Genomic DNA, 22183 nt, shown 5'->3' with positions numbered 1-22183 from the left:
CAATCTTTCCTACATTTCTGAGTTTTGTATCTCTGTATTAAACTGTATCTCATGTCTCTGTCCTTCTGAAGACTGTTACTATCCTCCACAACCTTTCCTACATTTCTGAGTTTTATATCTCTGTATTAAACTGTATCCCATGTCTCTGTCCTTCTGAAGACTGTTACTATCCTCCACAGCCTTTCCTACATTTCTGAGTTTTGTATCTCTGTATTAAACTGTATCTCATGTCTCTGTCCTTCTGAAGACTGTTACTATCCTCCACAAGCTTTCCTACATTTCTGAGTTTTGTATCTCTGTATGAAACTGTATCTCATGTCTCTGTCCTTCTGAAGACTGTTACTATCCCCCACAATCTTTCCTACATTTCTGAGTTTTGTATCTCTGTATTAAACTGTATCCCATGTCTCTGTCCTTCTGAAGACTGTTACTATCCTCCACAACCTTTCCTACATTTCTGAGATTTATATCTCTGTATTAAACTGTATCTCATGTCTCTGTCCTTCTGAAGACTGTTACTATCCTCCACAATCTTTCCTACATTTCTGAGTTTTGTATCTCTGTATTAAACTGTATCTCATGTCTCTGTCCTTCTGAAGACTGTTACTATCCTCCACAACCTTTCCTACATTTCTGAGTTTTGTATCTCTGTATTAAACTGTATCTCATGTCTCTGTCCTTCTGAAGACTGTTACTATCCTCCACAACCTTTCCTACATTTCTGAGTTTTGTTCCATCTGCAAACTTTGAATTTATACCTTGTGGACCCAAGTCCAGCTCATGAATATATATCATAAAAACCAGTTATCCTAATCTTGAGCCCTGCACAATCGGATGGTAAATGTCCCTCCGGTCTGAGGTACAACCCTTCCCCAATATTCTCTGCTTCTGTCCCTGACTCAATTCCATACTCAGTGTCGATGGAATGTCCAGTGACTCCCCCACATCACAGAGTCAGTGCTGAGTGACAATCCCCTCCATCATTCCCACTCACCCTCTCCCACAGACTGGGAGCTTGACATTGAGCCTTTTTAATCAGCCAGCGTTTCGACAGAATTACTGTACCTGCAGGACAGAGGAAGGAGCTGTGAGTCAGTTCAGTCTCAGTTCCCTCGGGCTGTAACACAGGGAAGAGAGAGAGAGAGAGTCAGAGTGAAAATCTGCAAGAGAGAAAGAGAGAGAGTCAGAGAGAGTGAAAATCTGCAAGATAGAGAGAGCGAGTCAAAGAGAGTGAAAATCTTCAAAATAGGGAGAGAGAGTCAGAGAGAGTGAAAACCCACGAGAGAGAGAGAGTGAAAATCTGCAAGAGAGAGAGAGAGAGAGAGAGAGTCAGAGAGAGTGAAAATCTGCAAGATAGAGAGGGAGAGTCAAAGAGAGTGAAAATCTGCAAAATAGAGAGAGAGAGTCAGAGAGAGTGAAAATCTGCAAGATAGAGAGAGCGAGTCAAAGAGAGTGAAAATCTGCAAAATAGAGAGAGAGAGTCAGAGAGAGTGAAAACCCACGAGAGAGAGAGAGTGAAAATCTGCAAGATAGAGAGAGCGAGTCAAAGAGAGTGAAAATCTGCAAAATAGAGAGAGAGAGTCAGAGAGAGTGAAAACCCATGAGAGAGAGAGAGTGAAAATCTGCAAGAGAGAGAGAGAGAGAGTGATAATCTGTGAGAAACAGAGAGTCAGAGAGAGTGAAAATCTGCAAAATAGAGAGAGAGAGTCAGAGAGAAAAACTGCAAGAGAGAGAGAGAGTCAGAGAGAGAGAAAATCCACAGGAGAGAGAGAGAGAGACAGTGAAAATCTGCAAGAGATAAAGAGAGTGAAAATCTGCAAGAGCGAGAGGGAGTCAGAGAGAGTGAAAATCTGCAAGAGAGAGAGTCAGAGAGAGTGAAAATCCACAAGAGAGAGAGAGAGTCAGAGAGAGAGAAAATCAACGAGAGAGAGTGAGAGAGAGTCCGAGAGAGTGAAAATCCACGAGAGAGAGAGACAGAGTGAAAATCCACAAGAGAGAGGGAGAGTCAGAGAGAGTGAAAATCAACAGGAGAGTGAGAGAGAGAGTCAGAGAGAGTGAAAATCCACAAGAGAGAGAGAGAGAGAGTCAGAGAGAGTGAAAATCCACAAGAGAGAGAGAGAGAGTCAGAGAGAGTGAAAATCCACAAGAGAAAGAGAGAGAGTCAGAGAGAGTGAAAATGCACAAGAGGGAGAGAGAGAGTCAGAGAGAGTTAAAATCCACAAGAGAGAGAGAGAGAGTGTCAGAGAGAGTGAAAATCCACAAGAGAAAGAGAGAGAGTCAGAGAGAGTGAAAATCCACAAGAGAGAGAGAGAGAGAGTCAGAGAGAGTGAAAATCCACAAGAGAGAGAGAGTTAGAGAGAGTGAAAATCCACAGGAGAGAGAGAGTCAGAGAGAGTGAAAATCCACAGGAGAGAGAGAGAGTGAAAATCCACAAGAGAGAGAGAGAGAGTCAGAGAGAGTGAAAATGCACTGGAGAGAGAGAGAGTGAAAATCAATGAGAGAGAGAGAGTAAGAGAGAGTGAAAATCTACAAGAGAGAGAGAGAGAGAGTGCAAATCCACAAAAGAGAGAGAGTCAGAGAGAGTAAAAATCCACAAGAGAGAGAGAGAGATATAAAATCCACAAGAGAGAGAGAGAGAGTCAAAGAGAATGAAAATCCACAAGGGAGAGAGAGAGTCAGAGAGAGTGAAAATGCACTGGAGAGAGAGAGAGTGAAAATCAATGAGAGAGAGAGAGAGAGTAAGAGAGAGTGTAAATCCACAAGAGAGAGAGAGTCAGAGAGAGTGAAAATCCACAAGAGAGAGAGAGTCAGAGAGAGTGAAAATCCACAAGAGAGAGAGAGAGAGTCAGACAGAGTGAAAAATCAACAAGAGAGAGAGAGAGAGTCGGAGAGAGTGAAAATCCACAAGAGAAAGAGAGAGAGTCAGAGAGAGTGAAAATCCACAAGAGAGAGAGAGAGCGAGTGAAAATCCACAAGAGAGAGAGAGAGAGTCAGAGAGAGTGAAAATCCACAAGAGAAAGAGAGAGAGTCAGAGAGAGTGAAAATCAACAAGAGAGAGAGAGTCAGAGAGAGTGAAAATCCACAAGAGAGAGAGAGTGAAAATCTGCAAGATAGAGAGAGCAAGTCAGAGAGAGTGAAAATCTGCAAAATAGAGAGAGAGAGTCAGAGAGAGTGAAAACCCACGAGAGAGAGAGAGTGAAAATCTGCAAGATAGAGAGAGCGAGTCAAAGAGAGTGAAAATCTGCAAAATAGAGAGAGAGAGTCAGAGAGAGTGAAAACCCACGAGAGAGAGAGAGTGAAAATCTGCAAGAGAGAGAGAGAGAGAGTGATAATCTGTGAGAAACAGAGAGTCAGAGAGAGTGAAAATCTGCAAAATAGAGAGAGAGAGTCAGAGAGAAAAACTGCAAGAGAGAGAGAGAGTCAGAGAGAGAGAAAATCCACAGGAGAGAGAGAGAGAGACAGTGAAAATCTGCAAGAGATAAAGAGAGTGAAAATCTGCAAGAGCGAGAGGGAGTCAGAGAGAGTGAAAATCTGCAAGAGAGAGAGTCAGAGAGAGTGAAAATCCACAAGAGAGAGAGAGAGTCAGAGAGAGAGAAAATCCACAGGAGAGAGTCAGAGAGAGTGAAAATCAACGAGAGAGAGAGAGAGAGAGTCCGAGAGAGTGAAAATCCACGAGAGAGAGAGAGAGAGTGAAAATCCACAAGAGAGAGGGAGAGTCAGAGAGAGTGAAAATCAACAAGAGAGTGAGAGAGAGAGTCAGAGAGAGTGAAAATCCACAAGAGAGAGAGAGAGAGAGTCAGAGAGAGTGAAAATGCACAAGAGAGAGAGAGAGAGTCAGAGAGAGTGAAAATCCACAAGAGAAAGAGAGAGAGTCAGAGAGAGTGAAAATGCACAAGAGGGAGAGAGAGAGTCAGAGAGAGTTAAAATCCACAAGAGAGAGAGAGAGAGTGTCAGAGAGAGTGAAAATCCACAAGAGAAAGAGAGAGAGTCAGAGAGAGTGAAAATCCACAAGAGAGAGAGAGAGAGAGTCAGAGAGAGTGAAAATCCACAAGAGAGAGAGAGTTAGAGAGAGTGAAAATCCACAGGAGAGAGAGAGTCAGAGAGAGTGAAAATCCACAGGAGAGAGAGAGAGTGAAAATCCACAAGAGAGAGAGAGAGAGTCAGAGAGAGTGAAAATGCACTGGAGAGAGAGAGAGTGAAAATCAATGAGAGAGAGAGAGAGAGTAAGAGAGAGTGAAAATCTACAAGAGAGAGAGAGAGAGAGTGCAAATCCACAAGAGAGAGAGAGTCAGAGAGAGTAAAAATCCACAAGAGAGAGAGAGAGATATAAAATCCACAAGAGAGAGAGAGAGAGTCAAAGAGAGTGAAAATCCACAAGGGAGAGAGAGAGTCAGAGAGAGTGAAAATGCACTGGAGAGAGAGAGAGTGAAAATCAATGAGAGAGAGAGAGAGAGTAAGAGAGAGTGTAAATCCACAAGAGAGAGAGAGTCAGAGAGAGTGAAAATCCACAAGAGAGAGAGAGTCAGAGAGAGTGAAAATCTACAAGAGAGAGAGAGAGAGTCAGACAGAGTGAAAAATCAACAAGAGAGAGAGAGAGAGTCGGAGAGAGTGAAAATCCACAAGAGAAAGAGAGAGAGTCAGAGAGAGTGAAAATCCACAAGAGAGAGAGAGAGCGAGTGAAAATCCACAAGAGAGAGAGAGAGAGTCAGAGAGAGTGAAAATCCACAAGAGAAAGAGAGAGAGTCAGAGAGAGTGAAAATCAACAAGAGAGAGAGAGTCAGAGAGAGTGAAAATCCACAAGAGAGAGAGAGTCAGAGAGAGTGAAAATTCACAAGAGAGAGAGAGAGAGTGAAAATCCACAAGAGAGAGAGAGTCAGAGAGAGTGAAAATCCACAAGAGAGAGAGAGTCAGAGAGAGTGAAAATCCACAAGAGAGAGAGAGAGAGTCAGAGAGAGTGAAAATCCACAAGAGTCAGAGAGAGAGAGTCAGAGCGAGTGAAAATCCACAAGAGAGAGAGAGAGAGTGAAAATCCACAAGAGAGAGAGAGAGAGTGAAAATCTGCGAGAAAGAGAGAGTCAGAGAGAGTGAAAATCTGCAAGAGAGAGAGAGAGAGTCAGAGAGAGTGAAAATCCAGAAGAGAGAGTCAGAGAGAGAGAGTCAGAGAGAGTGAAAATCCACAAGAGAGAGAGAGAGAGTCAGAGAGAGTGAAAATCCACAAGAGAGAGAGAGAGCGAGTGAAAATCCACAAGAGAGAGAGAGAGAGTCAGAGAGAGTGAAAATCCACAAGAGAAAGAGAGAGAGTCAGAGAGAGTGAAAATCAACAAGAGAGAGAGAGTCAGAGAGAGTGAAAATCCACAAGAGAGAGAGAGTGAAAATCTGCAAGATAGAGAGAGCGAGTCAGAGAGAGTGAAAATCTGCAAAATAGAGAGAGAGAGTCAGAGAGAGTGAAAACCCACGAGAGAGAGAGAGTGAAAATCTGCAAGATAGAGAGAGCGAGTCAAAGAGAGTGAAAATCTGCAAAATAGAGAGAGAGAGTCAGAGAGAAAAACTGCAAGAGAGAGAGAGAGTCAGAGAGAGAGAAAATCCACAGGAGAGAGAGACTCAGAGAGAGTGAAAATCAACGAGAGAGAGAGAGAGAGAGTCCGAGAGAGTGAAAATCCACGAGAGAGAGAGAGAGAGTGAAAATCCACAAGAGAGAGGGAGAGTCAGAGAGAGTGAAAATCAACAGGAGAGTGAGAGAGAGAGTCAGAGAGAGTGAAAATCCACAAGAGAGAGAGAGAGAGAGTCAGAGAGAGTGAAAATCCACAAGAGAGAGAGAGAGAGTCAGAGAGAGTGAAAATCCACAAGAGAAAGAGAGAGAGTCAGAGAGAGTGAAAATGCACAAGAGGGAGAGAGAGAGTCAGAGAGAGTTAAAATCCACAAGAGAGAGAGAGAGAGTGTCAGAGAGAGTGAAAATCCACAAGAGAAAGAGAGAGAGTCAGAGAGAGTGAAAATCCACAAGAGAGAGAGAGAGAGAGTCAGAGAGAGTGAAAATCCACAAGAGAGAGAGAGTTAGAGAGAGTGAAAATCCACAGGAGAGAGAGAGTCAGAGAGAGTGAAAATCCACAGGAGAGAGAGAGAGTGAAAATCCACAAGAGAGAGAGAGAGAGTCAGAGAGAGTGAAAATGCACTGGAGAGAGAGAGAGTGAAAATCAATGAGAGAGAGAGAGAGAGTAAGAGAGAGTGAAAATCTACAAGAGAGAGAGAGAGAGAGTGCAAATCCACAAGAGAGAGAGAGTCAGAGAGAGTAAAAATCCACAAGAGAGAGAGAGAGATATAAAATCCACAAGAGAGAGAGAGAGAGTCAAAGAGAGTGAAAATCCACAAGGGAGAGAGAGAGTCAGAGAGAGTGAAAATGCACTGGAGAGAGAGAGAGTGAAAATCAATGAGAGAGAGAGAGAGAGTAAGAGAGAGTGTAAATCCACAAGAGAGAGAGAGTCAGAGAGAGTGAAAATCCACAAGAGAGAGAGAGTCAGAGAGAGTGAAAATCCACAAGAGAGAGAGAGAGAGTGAAAATTCACAAGAGAGAGAGAGAGAGTCAGACAGAGTGAAAAATCAACAAGAGAGAGAGAGAGAGTCGGACAGAGTGAAAAATCAACAAGAGAGAGAGAGAGAGTCGGAGAGAGTGAAAAATCAACAAGAGAGAGAGAGAGAGTCAGACAGAGTGAAAAATCAACAAGAGAGAGAGAGAGAGTCGGAGAGAGTGAAAATCCACAAGAGAAAGAGAGAGAGTCAGAGAGAGTGAAAATCCACAAGAGAGAGAGAGAGCGAGTGAAAATCCACAAGAGAGAGAGAGAGAGTCAGAGAGAGTGAAAATCCACAAGAGAAAGAGAGATTCAGAGAGAGTGAAAATCAACAAGAGAGAGAGAGTCAGAGAGAGTGAAAATCCACAAGAGAGAGAGAGTCAGAGAGAGTGAAAATCCACAAGAGAGAGAGAGAGCGAGTGAAAATCCACAAGAGAGAGAGAGAGAGTCAGAGAGAGTGAAAATCCACAAGAGAAAGAGAGAGAGTCAGAGAGAGTGAAAATGCACTGGAGAGAGAGAGAGTGAAAATCAATGAGAGAGAGAGAGAGAGAGTAAGAGAGAGTGAAAATCTACAAGAGAGAGAGAGAGAGAGTGCAAATCCACAAGAGAGAGAGAGTCAGAGAGAGTAAAAATCCACAAGAGAGAGAGAGAGATATAAAATCCACAAGAGAGAGAGAGAGAGTCAAAGAGAGTGAAAATCCACAAGGGAGAGAGAGAGTCAGAGAGAGTGAAAATGCACTGGAGAGAGAGAGAGTGAAAATCAATGAGAGAGAGAGAGAGAGTAAGAGAGAGTGTAAATCCACAAGAGAGAGAGAGTCAGAGAGAGTGAAAATCCACAAGAGAGAGAGAGTCAGAGAGAGTGAAAATCCACAAGAGAGAGAGAGAGAGTGAAAATTCACAAGAGAGAGAGAGAGAGTCAGACAGAGTGAAAAATCAACAAGAGAGAGAGAGAGAGTCGGACAGAGTGAAAAATCAACAAGAGAGAGAGAGAGAGTCGGAGAGAGTGAAAAATCAACAAGAGAGAGAGAGAGAGTCAGACAGAGTGAAAAATCAACAAGAGAGAGAGAGAGAGTCGGAGAGAGTGAAAATCCACAAGAGAAAGAGAGAGAGTCAGAGAGAGTGAAAATCCACAAGAGAGAGAGAGAGCGAGTGAAAATCCACAAGAGAGAGAGAGAGAGTCAGAGAGAGTGAAAATCCACAAGAGAAAGAGAGATTCAGAGAGAGTGAAAATCAACAAGAGAGAGAGAGTCAGAGAGAGTGAAAATCCACAAGAGAGAGAGAGTCAGAGAGAGTGAAAATCCACAAGAGAGAGAGAGAGCGAGTGAAAATCCACAAGAGAGAGAGAGAGAGTCAGAGAGAGTGAAAATCCACAAGAGAAAGAGAGAGAGTCAGAGAGAGTGAAAATCAACAAGAGAGAGAGAGTCAGAGAGAGTGAAAATCCACAAGAGAGAGAGAGTCAGAGAGAGTGAAAATCCACAAGAGAGAGAGAGAGAGTGAAAATCCACAAGAGAGAGAGAGTCAGAGAGAGTGAAAATCCACAAGAGAGAGAGAGTCAGAGAGAGTGAAAATCCACAAGAGAGAGAGAGTCAGAGAGAGTGAAAATCCACAAGAGAGAGAGAGAGAGTCAGAGAGAGTGAAAATCCACAAGAGTCAGAGAGAGAGTGAAAATCTGCGAGAAAGAGAGAGTCAGAGAGAGTGAAAATCCACAAGAGAGAGAGAGAGAGTGAAAATCTGCGAGAAAGAGAGAGTCAGAGAGAGTGAAAATCTGCAAGAGAGAGAGAGAGAGTCAGAGAGAGTGAAAATCCACAAGAGAGAGAGAGAGAGTGAAAATCCACAAGAGAGAGTCAGAGAGAGAGAGTCAGAGCGAGTGAAAATCCACAAGAGAGAGAGAGAGTGAAAATCCACAAGAGAGAGAGAGAGAGTGAAAATCTGCGAGAAAGAGAGAGTCAGAGAGAGTGAAAATCTGCAAGAGAGAGAGAGAGAGTCAGAGAGAGTGAAAATCCAGAAGAGAGAGTCAGAGAGAGAGAGTCAGAGAGAGTGAAAATCCACAAGAGAGAGAGAGAGAGTCAGAGAGAGTGAAAATCCACAAGAGAGAGAGAGAGAGAGAGTGAAAATCTGCGAGAAAGAGAGAGTCAGAGAGAGTGAAAATCTGCAAGAGAGAGAGAGTGAGTCAGAGAGAGTGAAAATCTGCAGAGAGAGTTAAAATCCACAAGAGAACGACAGAGAGTCAGAGAGAGTGAAAATCCACAGCAGAGAGAGAGAGTCAGAGAGAGTGAAAATCCACAAGAGAGAGAGAGTCAGAGAGAGTGAAAATCCACAAGAGAGAGTCAGAGAGAGTGAAAATTCACAAGAGAGAGAGAGTCAGAGAGAGTGAAAATCCACAAGAGAGAGAGAGTCAGAGAGAGTGAAAATCCACAAGAGAGAGAGACTCAGAGAGAGTGAAAATCCACAAGAGAGAGAGAGAGAGTCAGAGAGAGTGAAAATCCACAAGAGAGAGAGAGTCAGAGAGAGTGAAAATCCACAGGAGAGAGAAAGAGTGAAAATCCATAAGAGAGAGAGAGTCAGAGAGAGTGAAAATCCACAAGAGAGAGAGAGAGATATAAAATCCACAAGAGAGAGAGAGAGAGAGTCAGAGAGAGTGAAAATCAACAAGAGAGAGAGAGAGAGAGTGAAATTCCACAAGAGAGAGAGAGAGAGTCAGAGACAGTGAAAATCCACTGGAGAGAGAGAGAGTGAAAATCAATGAGAGAGTAAGAGAGAGTGAAAATCCACAAGAGAGCGAGAGAGAGAGTGAAAATCCACAAGAGAGAGAGAGTCAGAGAGAGTGAAAATTCACAAGAGAGAGAGAGAGAGTCAGAGAGAGTGAAAATCTACAATATAGAGTCAGAGAGAGTGTAAATCCACAAGAGAGAGAGAGAGAGTGAAACTCCACAAGAGAGAGAGAGTCTGAGAGAGTGAAACTCCACAAGAGAGAGAGAGTCTGAGAGAGTGAAAATCCATAAGAGAGAGAGAGTCAGACAGAGTGAAAATCAACAAGAGAGAGAGAGAGAGAGTGAAATTCCACAAGAGAGAGAGAGAGTCAGAGACAGTGAAAATCCACTGGAGAGAGAGAGAGTGAAAATCAATGAGAGAGAGAGAGTAAGAGAGAGTGAAAATCCACAAGAGAGAGAGAGAGAGTCAGAGAGAGTGAAAATCCACAAGAGAAAGAGAGAGAGTCAGAGAGAGTGAAAATGCACTGGAGAGAGAGAGAGTGAAAATCAATGAGAGAGAGAGAGAGAGTAAGAGAGAGTGAAAATCTACAAGAGAGAGAGAGAGAGAGTGCAAATCCACAAGAGAGAGAGAGTCAGAGAGAGTAAAAATCCACAAGAGAGAGAGAGAGATATAAAATCCACAAGAGAGAGAGAGAGAGTCAAAGAGAGTGAAAATCCACAAGGGAGAGAGAGAGTCAGAGAGAGTGAAAATGCACTGGAGAGAGAGAGAGTGAAAATCAATGAGAGAGAGAGAGAGAGTAAGAGAGAGTGTAAATCCACAAGAGAGAGAGAGTCAGAGAGAGTGAAAATCCACAAGAGAGAGAGAGTCAGAGAGAGTGAAAATCCACAAGAGAGAGAGAGAGAGTGAAAATTCACAAGAGAGAGAGAGAGAGTCAGACAGAGTGAAAAATCAACAAGAGAGAGAGAGAGAGTCGGACAGAGTGAAAAATCAACAAGAGAGAGAGAGAGAGTCGGAGAGAGTGAAAAATCAACAAGAGAGAGAGAGAGAGTCAGACAGAGTGAAAAATCAACAAGAGAGAGAGAGAGCGAGTGAAAATCCACAAGAGAGAGAGAGAGAGTCAGAGAGAGTGAAAATCCACAAGAGAAAGAGAGAGAGTCAGAGAGAGTGAAAATGCACTGGAGAGAGAGAGAGTGAAAATCAATGAGAGAGAGAGAGAGAGAGTAAGAGAGAGTGAAAATCTACAAGAGAGAGAGAGAGAGAGTGCAAATCCACAAGAGAGAGAGAGTCAGAGAGAGTAAAAATCCACAAGAGAGAGAGAGAGATATAAAATCCACAAGAGAGAGAGAGAGAGTCAAAGAGAGTGAAAATCCACAAGGGAGAGAGAGAGTCAGAGAGAGTGAAAATGCACTGGAGAGAGAGAGAGTGAAAATCAATGAGAGAGAGAGAGAGAGTAAGAGAGAGTGTAAATCCACAAGAGAGAGAGAGTCAGAGAGAGTGAAAATCCACAAGAGAGAGAGAGTCAGAGAGAGTGAAAATCCACAAGAGAGAGAGAGAGAGTGAAAATTCACAAGAGAGAGAGAGAGAGTCAGACAGAGTGAAAAATCAACAAGAGAGAGAGAGAGAGTCGGACAGAGTGAAAAATCAACAAGAGAGAGAGAGAGAGTCGGAGAGAGTGAAAAATCAACAAGAGAGAGAGAGAGAGTCAGACAGAGTGAAAAATCAACAAGAGAGAGAGAGAGAGTCGGAGAGAGTGAAAATCCACAAGAGAAAGAGAGAGAGTCAGAGAGAGTGAAAATCCACAAGAGAGAGAGAGAGCGAGTGAAAATCCACAAGAGAGAGAGAGAGAGTCAGAGAGAGTGAAAATCCACAAGAGAAAGAGAGATTCAGAGAGAGTGAAAATCAACAAGAGAGAGAGAGTCAGAGAGAGTGAAAATCCACAAGAGAGAGAGAGTCAGAGAGAGTGAAAATCCACAAGAGAGAGAGAGAGCGAGTGAAAATCCACAAGAGAGAGAGAGAGAGTCAGAGAGAGTGAAAATCCACAAGAGAAAGAGAGAGAGTCAGAGAGAGTGAAAATCAACAAGAGAGAGAGAGTCAGAGAGAGTGAAAATCCACAAGAGAGAGAGAGTCAGAGAGAGTGAAAATCCACAAGAGAGAGAGAGAGAGTGAAAATCCACAAGAGAGAGAGAGTCAGAGAGAGTGAAAATCCACAAGAGAGAGAGAGTCAGAGAGAGTGAAAATCCACAAGAGAGAGAGAGTCAGAGAGAGTGAAAATCCACAAGAGAGAGAGAGAGAGTCAGAGAGAGTGAAAATCCACAAGAGTCAGAGAGAGAGTGAAAATCTGCGAGAAAGAGAGAGTCAGAGAGAGTGAAAATCCACAAGAGAGAGAGAGAGAGTGAAAATCTGCGAGAAAGAGAGAGTCAGAGAGAGTGAAAATCTGCAAGAGAGAGAGAGAGAGTCAGAGAGAGTGAAAATCCACAAGAGAGAGAGAGAGAGTGAAAATCCACAAGAGAGAGTCAGAGAGAGAGAGTCAGAGCGAGTGAAAATCCACAAGAGAGAGAGAGAGTGAAAATCCACAAGAGAGAGAGAGAGAGTGAAAATCTGCGAGAAAGAGAGAGTCAGAGAGAGTGAAAATCTGCAAGAGAGAGAGAGAGAGTCAGAGAGAGTGAAAATCCAGAAGAGAGAGTCAGAGAGAGAGAGTCAGAGAGAGTGAAAATCCACAAGAGAGAGAGAGAGAGAGTCAGAGAGAGTGAAAATCCACAAGAGAGAGAGAGAGAGAGAGTGAAAATCTGCGAGAAAGAGAGAGTCAGAGAGAGTGAAAATCTGCAAGAGAGAGAGAGTGAGTCAGAGAGAGTGAAAATCTGCAGAGAGAGTTAAAATCCACAAGAGAACGACAGAGAGTCAGAGAGAGTGAAAATCCACAGCAGAGAGAGAGAGTCAGAGAGAGTGAAAATCCACAAGAGAGAGAGAGTCAGAGAGAGTGAAAATCCACAAGAGAGAGTCAGAGAGAGTGAAAATTCACAAGAGAGAGAGAGTCAGAGAGAGTGAAAATCCACAAGAGAGAGAGAGTCAGAGAGAGTGAAAATCCACAAGAGAGAGAGAGTCAGAGAGAGTGAAAATCCACAAGAGAGAGAGAGAGAGTCAGAGAGAGTGAAAATCCACAAGAGAGAGAGAGTCAGAGAGAGTGAAAATCCACAGGAGAGAGAAAGAGTGAAAATCCATAAGAGAGAGAGAGTCAGAGAGAGTGAAAATCCACAAGAGAGAGAGAGAGATATAAAATCCACAAGAGAGAGAGAGAGAGAGTCAGAGAGAGTGAAAATCAACAAGAGAGAGAGAGAGAGAGTGAAATTCCACAAGAGAGAGAGAGAGAGTCAGAGACAGTGAAAATCCACTGGAGAGAGAGAGAGTGAAAATCAATGAGAGAGTAAGAGAGAGTGAAAATCCACAAGAGAGCGAGAGAGAGAGTGAAAATCCACAAGAGAGAGAGAGTCAGAGAGAGTGAAAATTCACAAGAGAGAGAGAGAGAGTCAGAGAGAGTGAAAATCTACAATAGAGAGTCAGAGAGAGTGTAAATCCACAAGAGAGAGAGAGAGAGTGAAACTCCACAAGAGAGAGAGAGTCTGAGAGAGTGAAACTCCACAAGAGAGAGAGAGTCTGAGAGAGTGAAAATCCATAAGAGAGAGAGAGTCAGACAGAGTGAAAATCAACAAGAGAGAGAGAGAGAGAGTGAAATTCCACAAGAGAGAGAGAGAGTCAGAGACAGTGAAAATCCACTGGAGAGAGAGAGAGTGAAAATCAATGAGAGAGAGAGAGTAAGAGAGAGTGAAAATCCACAAGAGAGCGAGAGAGAGAGTGAAAATCCACAAGAGAGAGAGAGTCAGAGAGAGTGAAAATTCACAAGAGAGAGAGAGAGAGTCAGAGAGAGTGAAATTCTACAATAGAGAGTCAGAGAGAGTGTAAATCCACAAGAGAGAGAGAGAGAGTGAAACTCCACAAGAGAGAGAGAGTCTGAGAGAGTGAAAATCCACAAGAGAGAGAGAGTCAGAGAGAGTGAAAATCCACAAGAGAGAGAGAGTCAGAGAGAGTGAAAATCCACAAGAGAAAGGGATAGTCAGAGCGAGTGAAAATCCACAAGAGAGAGAGAGAGAGAGTCAGAGAGAGTGAAAATCCACAGGAGAGAGAGAGTCAGAGAGAGTGAAAATCCACAGGAGAGAGAGAGAGTGAAAATCCACAAGAGAGAGAGAGAGAGTCAGAGAGAGTGAAAATCCACAAGAGAGAGTCAGAGAGAGAGAGTCAGAGCGAGTGAAAATCCACAAGAGAGAGAGAGAGAGTGAAAATCCACAAGAGAGAGAGAGAGAGTGAAAATCTGCGAGAAAGAGAGAGTCAGAGAGAGTGAAAATCTGCAAGAGAGAGAGAGAGAGTCAGAGAGAGTGAAAATCCAGAAGAGAGAGTCAGAGAGAGAGAGTCAGAGAGAGTGAAAATCCACAAGAGAGAGAGAGAGAGTCAGAGAGAGTGAAAATCCACAAGAGAGAGAGAGAGAGAGAGTGAAAATCTGCGAGAAAGAGAGAGTCAGAGAGAGTGAAAATCTGCAAGAGAGAGAGAGAGAGTCAGAGAGAGTGAAAATCTGCAGAGTTAAAATCCACAAGAGAACGAGAGAGAGTCAGAGAGAGTGAAAATCCACAAGAGAGAGTGAGTCAGAGAGAGTGAAAATCCACAAGAGAGAGAGAGTCAGAGAGAGTGAAAATCCACAAGAGAGAGAGAGTCAGAGAGAGTGAAAATCCACAAGAGAGAGAGAGTCAGAGAGAGTGAAAATCCACAAGAGAGAGGGAGAGAGTCAGAGAGAGTGAAAATTCACAAGAGAGAGAGAGTCAGAGAGAGTGAAAATCCACAGGAGAGAGAGAGAGTGAAAATCCGCAAGAGAGAGAGAGAGAGTCAGAGAGAGTGAAAATGCACTGGAGAGAGAGAGAGTGAAAATCAATGAGAGAGAGAGTAAGAGAGAGTGAAAATCTACAAGAGAGAGAGAGTGCAAATCCACAAGAGAGAGAGAGTCAGAGAGAGTAAAAATCCACAAGAGAGAGAGAGAGATATAAAATCCACAAGAGAGAGAGAGAGAGTCAAAGAGAGTGAAAATCCACAAGGGAGAGAGAGAGTCAGAGAGAGTGAAAATGCACTGGAGAGAGAGAGAGTGAAAATCAATGAGAGAGAGAGAGAGAGTAAGAGAGAGTGTAAATCCACAAGAGAGAGAGAGTCAGAGAGAGTGAAAATCCACAAGAGAGAGAGAGTCAGAGAGAGTGAAAATCCACAAGAGAGAGAGAGAGAGTCAGACAGAGTGAAAAATCAACAAGAGAGAGAGAGAGAGTCGGAGAGAGTGAAAATCCACAAGAGAAAGAGAGAGAGTCAGAGAGAGTGAAAATCCACAAGAGAGAGAGAGAGCGAGTGAAAATCCACAAGAGAGAGAGAGAGAGTCAGAGAGAGTGAAAATCCACAAGAGAAAGAGAGAGAGTCAGAGAGAGTGAAAATCAACAAGAGAGAGAGAGTCAGAGAGAGTGAAAATCCACAAGAGAGAGAGAGTCAGAGAGAGTGAAAATCCACAAGAGAGAGAGAGAGAGTGAAAATCCACAAGAGAGAGAGAGTCAGAGAGAGTGAAAATCCACAAGAGAGAGAGAGTCAGAGAGAGTGAAAATCCACAAGAGAGAGAGAGAGAGTCAGAGAGAGTGAAAATCCACAAGAGTCAGAGAGAGAGAGTCAGAGCGAGTGAAAATCCACAAGAGAGAGAGAGAGAGTGAAAATCCACAAGAGAGAGAGAGAGAGAGTGAAAATCTGCGAGAAAGAGAGAGTCAGAGAGAGTGAAAATCTGCAAGAGAGAGAGAGAGAGTCAGAGAGAGTGAAAATCCAGAAGAGAGAGTCAGAGAGAGAGAGTCAGAGAGAGTGAAAATCCACAAGAGAGAGAGAGAGAGTCAGAGAGAGTGAAAATCCACAAGAGAGAGAGAGAGCGAGTGAAAATCCACAAGAGAGAGAGAGAGAGTCAGAGAGAGTGAAAATCCACAAGAGAAAGAGAGAGAGTCAGAGAGAGTGAAAATCAACAAGAGAGAGAGAGTCAGAGAGAGTGAAAATCCACAAGAGAGAGAGAGTGAAAATCTGCAAGATAGAGAGAGCGAGTCAAAGAGAGTGAAAATCTGCAAAATAGAGAGAGAGAGTCAGAGAGAGTGAAAACCCACGAGAGAGAGAGAGTGAAAATCTGCAAGATAGAGAGAGCGAGTCAAAGAGAGTGAAAATCTGCAAAATAGAGAGAGAGAGTCAGAGAGAGTGAAAACCCACGAGAGAGAGAAAGTGAAAATCTGCAAGAGAGAGAGAGAGAGAGTGATAATCTGTGAGAAACAGAGTCAGAGAGAGTGAAAATCTGCAAAATAGAGAGAGAGAGTCAGAGAGAAAAACTGCAAGAGAGAGAGAGAGTCAGAGAGAGAGAAAATCCACAGGAGAGAGAGAGAGAGACAGTGAAAATCTGCAAGAGATAAAGAGAGTGAAAATCTGCAAGAGCGAGAGGGAGTCAGAGAGAGTGAAAATCTGCAATAGAGAGAGTCAGAGAGAGTGAAAATCCACAAGAGAGAGAGAGAGTCAGAGAGAGAGAAAATCCACAGGAGAGAGAGACTCAGAGAGTGAAAATCAACGAGAGAGAGAGAGAGAGAGTCCGAGAGAGTGAAAATCCACGAGAGAGAGAGAGAGAGTGAAAATCCACAAGAGAGAGGGAGAGTCAGAGAGAGTGAAAATCAACAAGACAGTGAGAGAGAGAGTCAGAGAGAGTGAAAATCCACAAGAGAGAGAGAGAGAGAGTCAGAGAGAGTGAAAATCCACAAGAGAGAGAGAGAGAGTCAGAGAGAGTGAAAATCCACAAGAGAAAGAGAGAGAGTCAGAGAGAGTGAAAATGCACAAGAGGGAGAGAGAGAGTCAGAGAGAGTTAAAATCCACAAGAGAGAGAGAGAGAGTGTCAGAGAGAGTGAAAATCCACAAGAGAAAGAGAGAGAGTCAGAGAGAGTGAAAATCCACAAGAGAGAGAGAGAGAGAGTCAGAGAGAGTGAAAATCCACAAGAGAGAGAGAGTTAGAGAGAGTGAAAATCCACAGGAGAGAGAGAGTCAGAGAGAGTGAAAATCCACAGGAGAGAGAGAGAGTGAAAATCCACAAGAGAGAGAGAGAGGGTCAGAGAGAGTGAAAATGCACTGGAGAGAGAGAGAGTGAAAATCAATGAGAGAGAGAGAGAGAGTAAGAGAGAGTGAAAATCTACAAGAGAGAGAGAGAGAGAGTGCAAATCCACAAGAGAGAGAGAGTCAGAGAGAGTAAAAATCCACAAGAGAGAGAGAGAGATATAAAATCCAGAAGAGAGAGAGAGAGAGTCAAAGAGAGTGAAAATCCACAAGGGAGAGAGAGAGTCAGAGAGAGTGAAAATGCACTGGAGAGAGAGAGAGTGAAAATCAATGAGAGAGAGAGAGAGAGTAAGAGAGAGTGTAAATCCACAAGAGAGAGAGAGTCAGAGAGAGTGAAAATCCACAAGAGAGAGAGAGTCAGAGAAAGTGAAAATCTACAAGAGAGAGAGAGAGAGTCAGACAGAGTGAAAAATCAACAAGAGAGAGAGAGAGAGTCGGAGAGAGTGAAAATCCACAAGAGAAAGAGAGAGAGTCAGAGAGAGTGAAAATCCACAAGAGAGAGAGAGAGCGAGTGAAAATCCACAAGAGAGAGAGAGAGAGTCAGAGAGAGTGAAAATCCACAAGAGAAAGAGAGAGAGTCAGAGAGAGTGAAAATCTGCAAGAGAGAGAGAGTGAGTCAGAGAGAGTGAAAATCTGCAGAGAGAGTTAAAATCCACAAGAGAACGACAGAGAGTCAGAGAGAGTGAAAATCCACAGCAGAGAGAGAGAGTCAGAGAGAGTGAAAATCCACAAGAGAGAGAGAGTCAGAGAGAGTGAAAATCCACAAGAGAGAGAGAGAGAGTCAGAGAAAGTGAAAATCCACAAGAAAACGAGAGAGAGTTCGAGAGAGTGAAAATCCACAAGAGAGAGAGAGTCAGAGAGAGTGAAAATCCACAAGAGAGAGAGAGTCAGAGAGAGTGAAAATCCACAAGAGAGAGAGAGAGAGTCAGAGAGAGTGAAAGTCCACAAGAGAGAGAGAGTCAGAGAGAGTGAAAATCCACAGGAGAGAGAGAGAGTGAAAATCCATAAGAGAGAGAGAGTCAGAGAGAGTGAAAATCCACAAGAGAGAGAGAGAGATATAAAATCCACAAGAGAGAGAGAGAGAGAGTCAGAGAGAGTGAAAATCAACAAGAGAGAGAGAGAGAGAGTGAAATTCCACAAGAGAGAGAGAGAGAGTCAGAGACAGTGAAAATCCACTGGAGAGAGAGAGAGAGTGAAAATCAATGAGAGAGAGAGAGTAAGAGAGAGTGAAAATCCACAAGAGAGCGAGAGAGAGAGTGAAAATCCACAAGAGAGAGAGAGTCAGAGAGAGTGAAAATTCACAAGAGAGAGAGAGAGAGTCAGAGAGAGTGAAAATCTACAATAGAGAGTCAGAAAGAGTGTAAATCCACAAGAGAGAGAGAGAGAGTGAAACTCCACAAGAGAGAGAGAGTCTGAGAGAGTGAAACTCCACAAGAGAGAGAGAGTCTGAGAGAGTGAAAATCCATAAGAGAGAGAGAGTCAGACAGAGTGAAAATCAACAAGAGAGAGAGAGAGAGAGTGAAATTCCACAAGAGAGAGAGAGAGTCAGAGACAGTGAAAATCCACTGGAGAGAGAGAGAGTGAAAATCAATGAGAGAGAGAGAGTAAGAGAGAGTGAAAATCCACAAGAGAGCGAGAGAGAGAGTGAAAATCCACAAGAGAGAGAGAGTCAGAGAGAGTGAAAATTCACAAGAGAGAGAGAGAGAGTCAGAGAGAGTGAAAATCTACAATAGAGAGTCAGAGAGAGTGTAAATCCACAAGAGAGAGAGAGAGAGTGAAACTCCACAAGAGAGAGAGAGTCTGAGAGAGTGAAAATCCACAAGAGAGAGAGAGTCAGAGAGAGTGAAAATCCACAAGAGAGAGAGTCAGAGAGAGTGAAAATCCACAAGAGAAAGGGATAGTCAGAGAGAGTGAAAATCCACAAGAGAGAGAGAGAGAGAGTCAGAGAGAGTGAAAATCCACAGGAGAGAGAGAGTCAGAGAGAGTGAAAATCCACAGGAGAGAGAGAGAGTGAAAATCCACAAGAGAGAGAGAGAGAGTCAGAGAGAGTGAAAATCCACAAGAGAGAGTCAGAGAGAGAGAGTCAGAGCGAGTGAAAATCCACAAGAGAGAGAGAGAGAGTGAAAATCCACAAGAGAGAGAGAGAGAGTGAAAATCTGCGAGAAAGAGAGAGTCAGAGAGAGTGAAAATCTGCAAGAGAGAGAGAGAGAGTCAGAGAGAGTGAAAATCCAGAAGAGAGAGTCAGAGAGAGAGAGTCAGAGAGAGTGAAAATCCACAAGAGTGAGAGAGAGAGTCAGAGAGAGTGAAAATCCAAAAGAGAGAGAGAGAGAGAGAGTGAAAATCTGCGAGAAAGAGAGAGTCAGAGAGAGTGAAAATCTGCAAGAGAGAGAGAGAGAGTCAGAGAGAGTGAAAATCTGCACAGAGTTAAAATCCACAAGAGAACGAGAGAGAGTTAGAGAGAGTGAAAATCCACAAGAGAGAGAGAGTCAGAGAGAGTGAAAATCCACAAGAGAGAGAGAGAGAGTCAGAGAGAGTGAAAATCCACAAGAGAGAGAGAGAGAGTGAAAATCCACAAGAGAGAGTCAGAGAGAGAGAGAGTCAGAGCGAGTGAAAATCCACAAGAGAGAGAGAGAGAGTGAAAATCCACAAGAGAGAGAGAGAGAGTGAAAATCTGCGAGAAAGAGAGAGTCAGAGAGAGTGAAAATCTGCAAGAGAGAGAGAGAGAGTCAGAGAGAGTGAAAATCCAGAAGAGAGAGTCAGAGAGAGAGAGTCAGAGAGAGTGAAAATCCACAAGAGAGAGAGAGAGAGTCAGAGAGAGTGAAAATCCACAAGAGAGAGAGAGAGAGAGAGTGAAAATCTGCGAGAAAGAGAGAGTCAGAGAGAGTGAAAATCTGCAAGAGAGAGAGAGTGAGTCAGAGAGAGTGAAAATCTGCAGAGAGAGTTAAAATCCACAAGAGAACGACAGAGAGTCAGAGAGAGTGAAAATCCACAGCAGAGAGAGAGAGTCAGAGAGAGTGAAAATCCACAAGAGAGAGAGAGTCAGAGAGAGTGAAAATCCACAAGAGAGAGAGAGAGAGTCAGAGAAAGTGAAAATCCACAAGAAAACGAGAGAGAGTTCGAGAGAGTGAAAATCCACAAGAGAGAGAGAGTCAGAGAGAGTGAAAATCCACAAGGGAGAGAGAGTCAGAGAGAGTGAAAATCCACAAGAGAGAGAGAGTCAGAGAGAGTGAAAATCCACAAGAGAGAGAGAGTCAGAGAGAGTGAAAATCCACAAGAGAGAGAGAGTCAGAGAGAGTGAAAATCCACAAGAGAGAGTCAGAGAGAGTGAAAATCCACAAGAGAGAGAGAGTCAGAGAGAGTGAAAATCCACAAGAGAGAGGGAGAGAGTCAGAGAGAGTGAAAATTCACAAGAGAGAGAGAGTCAGAGAGAGTGAAAATCCACAAGAGAGAGAGAGTCAGAGAGAGTGAAAGTCCACAAGAGAGAGTCAGAGAGAGTGAAAATCCACAAGAGAGAGAGAGTCAGAGAGAGTGAAAATCCACAAGAGAGAGAGAGAGAGTCAGAGAGAGTGAAAATCCACAAGAGAGAGAGAGTCAGAGAGAGTGAAAATCTGCAGAGAGAGTTAAAATCCACAAGAGAACGACAGAGAGTCAGAGAGAGTGAAAATCCACAGCAGAGAGAGAGAGTCAGAGAGAGTGAAAATCCACAAGAGAGAGAGAGTCAGAGAGAGTGAAAATCCACAGAAGAGAGAGAGAGTCAGAGAGAGTGAAAATCCACAAGAGAGAGAGAGTCAGAGAGAGTGAAAATCCACAAGAGAGAGTCAGAGAGAGTGAAAATTCACAAGAGAGAGAGAGTCAGAGAGAGTGAAAATCCACAAGAGAGAGAGAGTCAGAGAGAGTGAAAATCCACAAGAGAGAGAGAGTCAGAGAGAGTGAAAATCCACAAGAGAGAGAGAGAGAGTCAGAGAGAGTGAAAATCCACAAGAGAGAAAGAGTCAGAGAGAGTGAAAATCCACAGGAGAGAGAGAGAGTGAAAATCCATAAGAGAGAGAGAGTCAGAGAGAGTGAAAATCCACAAGAGAGAGAGAGAGATATAAAATCCACAAGAGAGAGAGAGAGAGAGTCAGAGAGAGTGAAAATCAACAAGAGAGAGAGAGAGAGAGTGAAATTCCACAAGAGAGAGAGAGAGAGTCAGAGACAGTGAAAATCCACTGGAGAGAGAGAGAGTGAAAATCAATGAGAGAGAGAGAGTAAGAGAGAGTGAAAATCCACAAGAGAGCGAGAGAGAGAGTGAAAATCCACAAGAGAGAGAGAGTCAGAGAGAGTGAAAATTCACAAGAGAGAGAGAGAGAGAGTCAGAGAGAGTGAAAATCTACAATAGAGAGTCAGAAAGAGTGTAAATCCACAAGAGAGAGAGAGAGAGTGAAACTCCACAAGAGAGAGAGAGTCTGAGAGAGTGAAACTCCACAAGAGAGAGAGAGTCTGAGAGAGTGAAAATCCATAAGAGAGAGAGAGTCAGACAGAGTGAAAATCAACAAGAGAGAGAGAGAGAGAGTGAAATTCCACAAGAGAGAGAGAGAGTCAGAGACAGTGAAAATCCACTGGAGAGAGAGAGAGTGAAAATCAATGAGAGAGAGAGAGTAAGAGAGAGTGAAAATCCACAAGAGAGAGTCAGAGAGCGAGAGTCAGAGCGAGTGAAAATCCACAAGAGAGAGAGAGAGAGTGAAAATCCACAAGAGAGAGAGAGAGAGTGAAAATCTGCGAGAAAGAGAGAGTCAGAGAGAGTGAAAATCTGCAAGAGAGAGAGAGAGAGTCAGAGAGAGTGAAAATCCAGAAGAGAGAGTCAGAGAGAGAGAGTCAGAGAGAGTGAAAATCCACAAGAGTGAGAGAGAGAGTCAGAGAGAGTGAAAATCCAAAAGAGAGAGAGAGAGAGAGAGTGAAAATCTGCGAGAAAGAGAGAGTCAGAGAGAGTGAAAATCTGCAAGAGAGAGAGAGAGAGTCAGAGAGAGTGAAAATCTGCACAGAGTTAAAATCCACAAGAGAACGAGAGAGAGTTAGAGAGAGTGAAAATCCACAAGAGAGAGAGAGAGTCAGAGAGAGTGAAAATCCACAAGAGAGAGAGAGTCAGAGAGAGTGAAAATCCACAAGAGAGAGAGAGTCAGAGAGAGTGAAAATCCACAAGAGAGAGAGAGTCAGAGAGAGTGAAAATCCACAAGAGAGAGAGAGTCAGAGAGAGTGAAAATCCACAAGAGAGAGTCAGAGAGAGTGAAAATCCACAAGAGAGAGAGAGTCAGAGAGAGTGAAAATCCACAAGAGAGAGGGAGAGAGTCAGAGAGAGTGAAAATTCACAAGAGAGAGAGAGTCAGAGAGAGTGAAAATCCACAAGAGAGAGAGAGTCAGAGAGAGTGAAAGTCCACAAGAGAGAGTCAGAGAGAGTGAAAATCCACAAGAGAGAGATAGTCAGAGAGAGTGAAAATCCACAAGAGAGAGAGAGAGAGTCAGAGAGAGTGAAAATCCACAAGAGAGAGAGAGTCAGAGAGGGTGAAAATCCACAAGAGAGAGAGAGTCAGAGAGAGTGAAAATCCACAAGAGAGAGAGAGAGTGAAAATCCATAAGAGAGAGAGAGTCAGAGAGAGTGAAAATCCACAAGAGAGAGAGAGATATAAAATCCACAAGAGAGAGAGAGAGAGTCAGAGAGAGTGAAAATCCACAAG

General features: G+C 43.4%; 1 protein-coding gene across 1 annotated transcript in view; it reads right to left on the bottom strand.

Annotated features, from left to right (window-relative positions):
* LOC137361412 (alpha-2-macroglobulin-like protein 1) overlaps nt 1-22183 on the bottom strand; it is a 236562-nt gene that overhangs the window by 139797 nt on the left and 74582 nt on the right. Inside the window, exon 9 of the mRNA XM_068026280.1 lies at nt 1066-1117. Coding sequence (XP_067882381.1) covers nt 1066-1117 — 52 coding nt within the window. The remainder of the gene's footprint in view (nt 1-1065; nt 1118-22183) is intronic.

The sequence above is a fragment of the Heterodontus francisci genome, unplaced genomic scaffold, assembly GCF_036365525.1.
Source record: "Heterodontus francisci isolate sHetFra1 unplaced genomic scaffold, sHetFra1.hap1 HAP1_SCAFFOLD_739, whole genome shotgun sequence".
Lineage (NCBI taxonomy): Eukaryota > Metazoa > Chordata > Chondrichthyes > Heterodontiformes > Heterodontidae > Heterodontus > Heterodontus francisci.
Note: the sequence above shows the minus strand (reverse complement) of the source record. Positions and strands in the feature narration are given on the sequence as shown.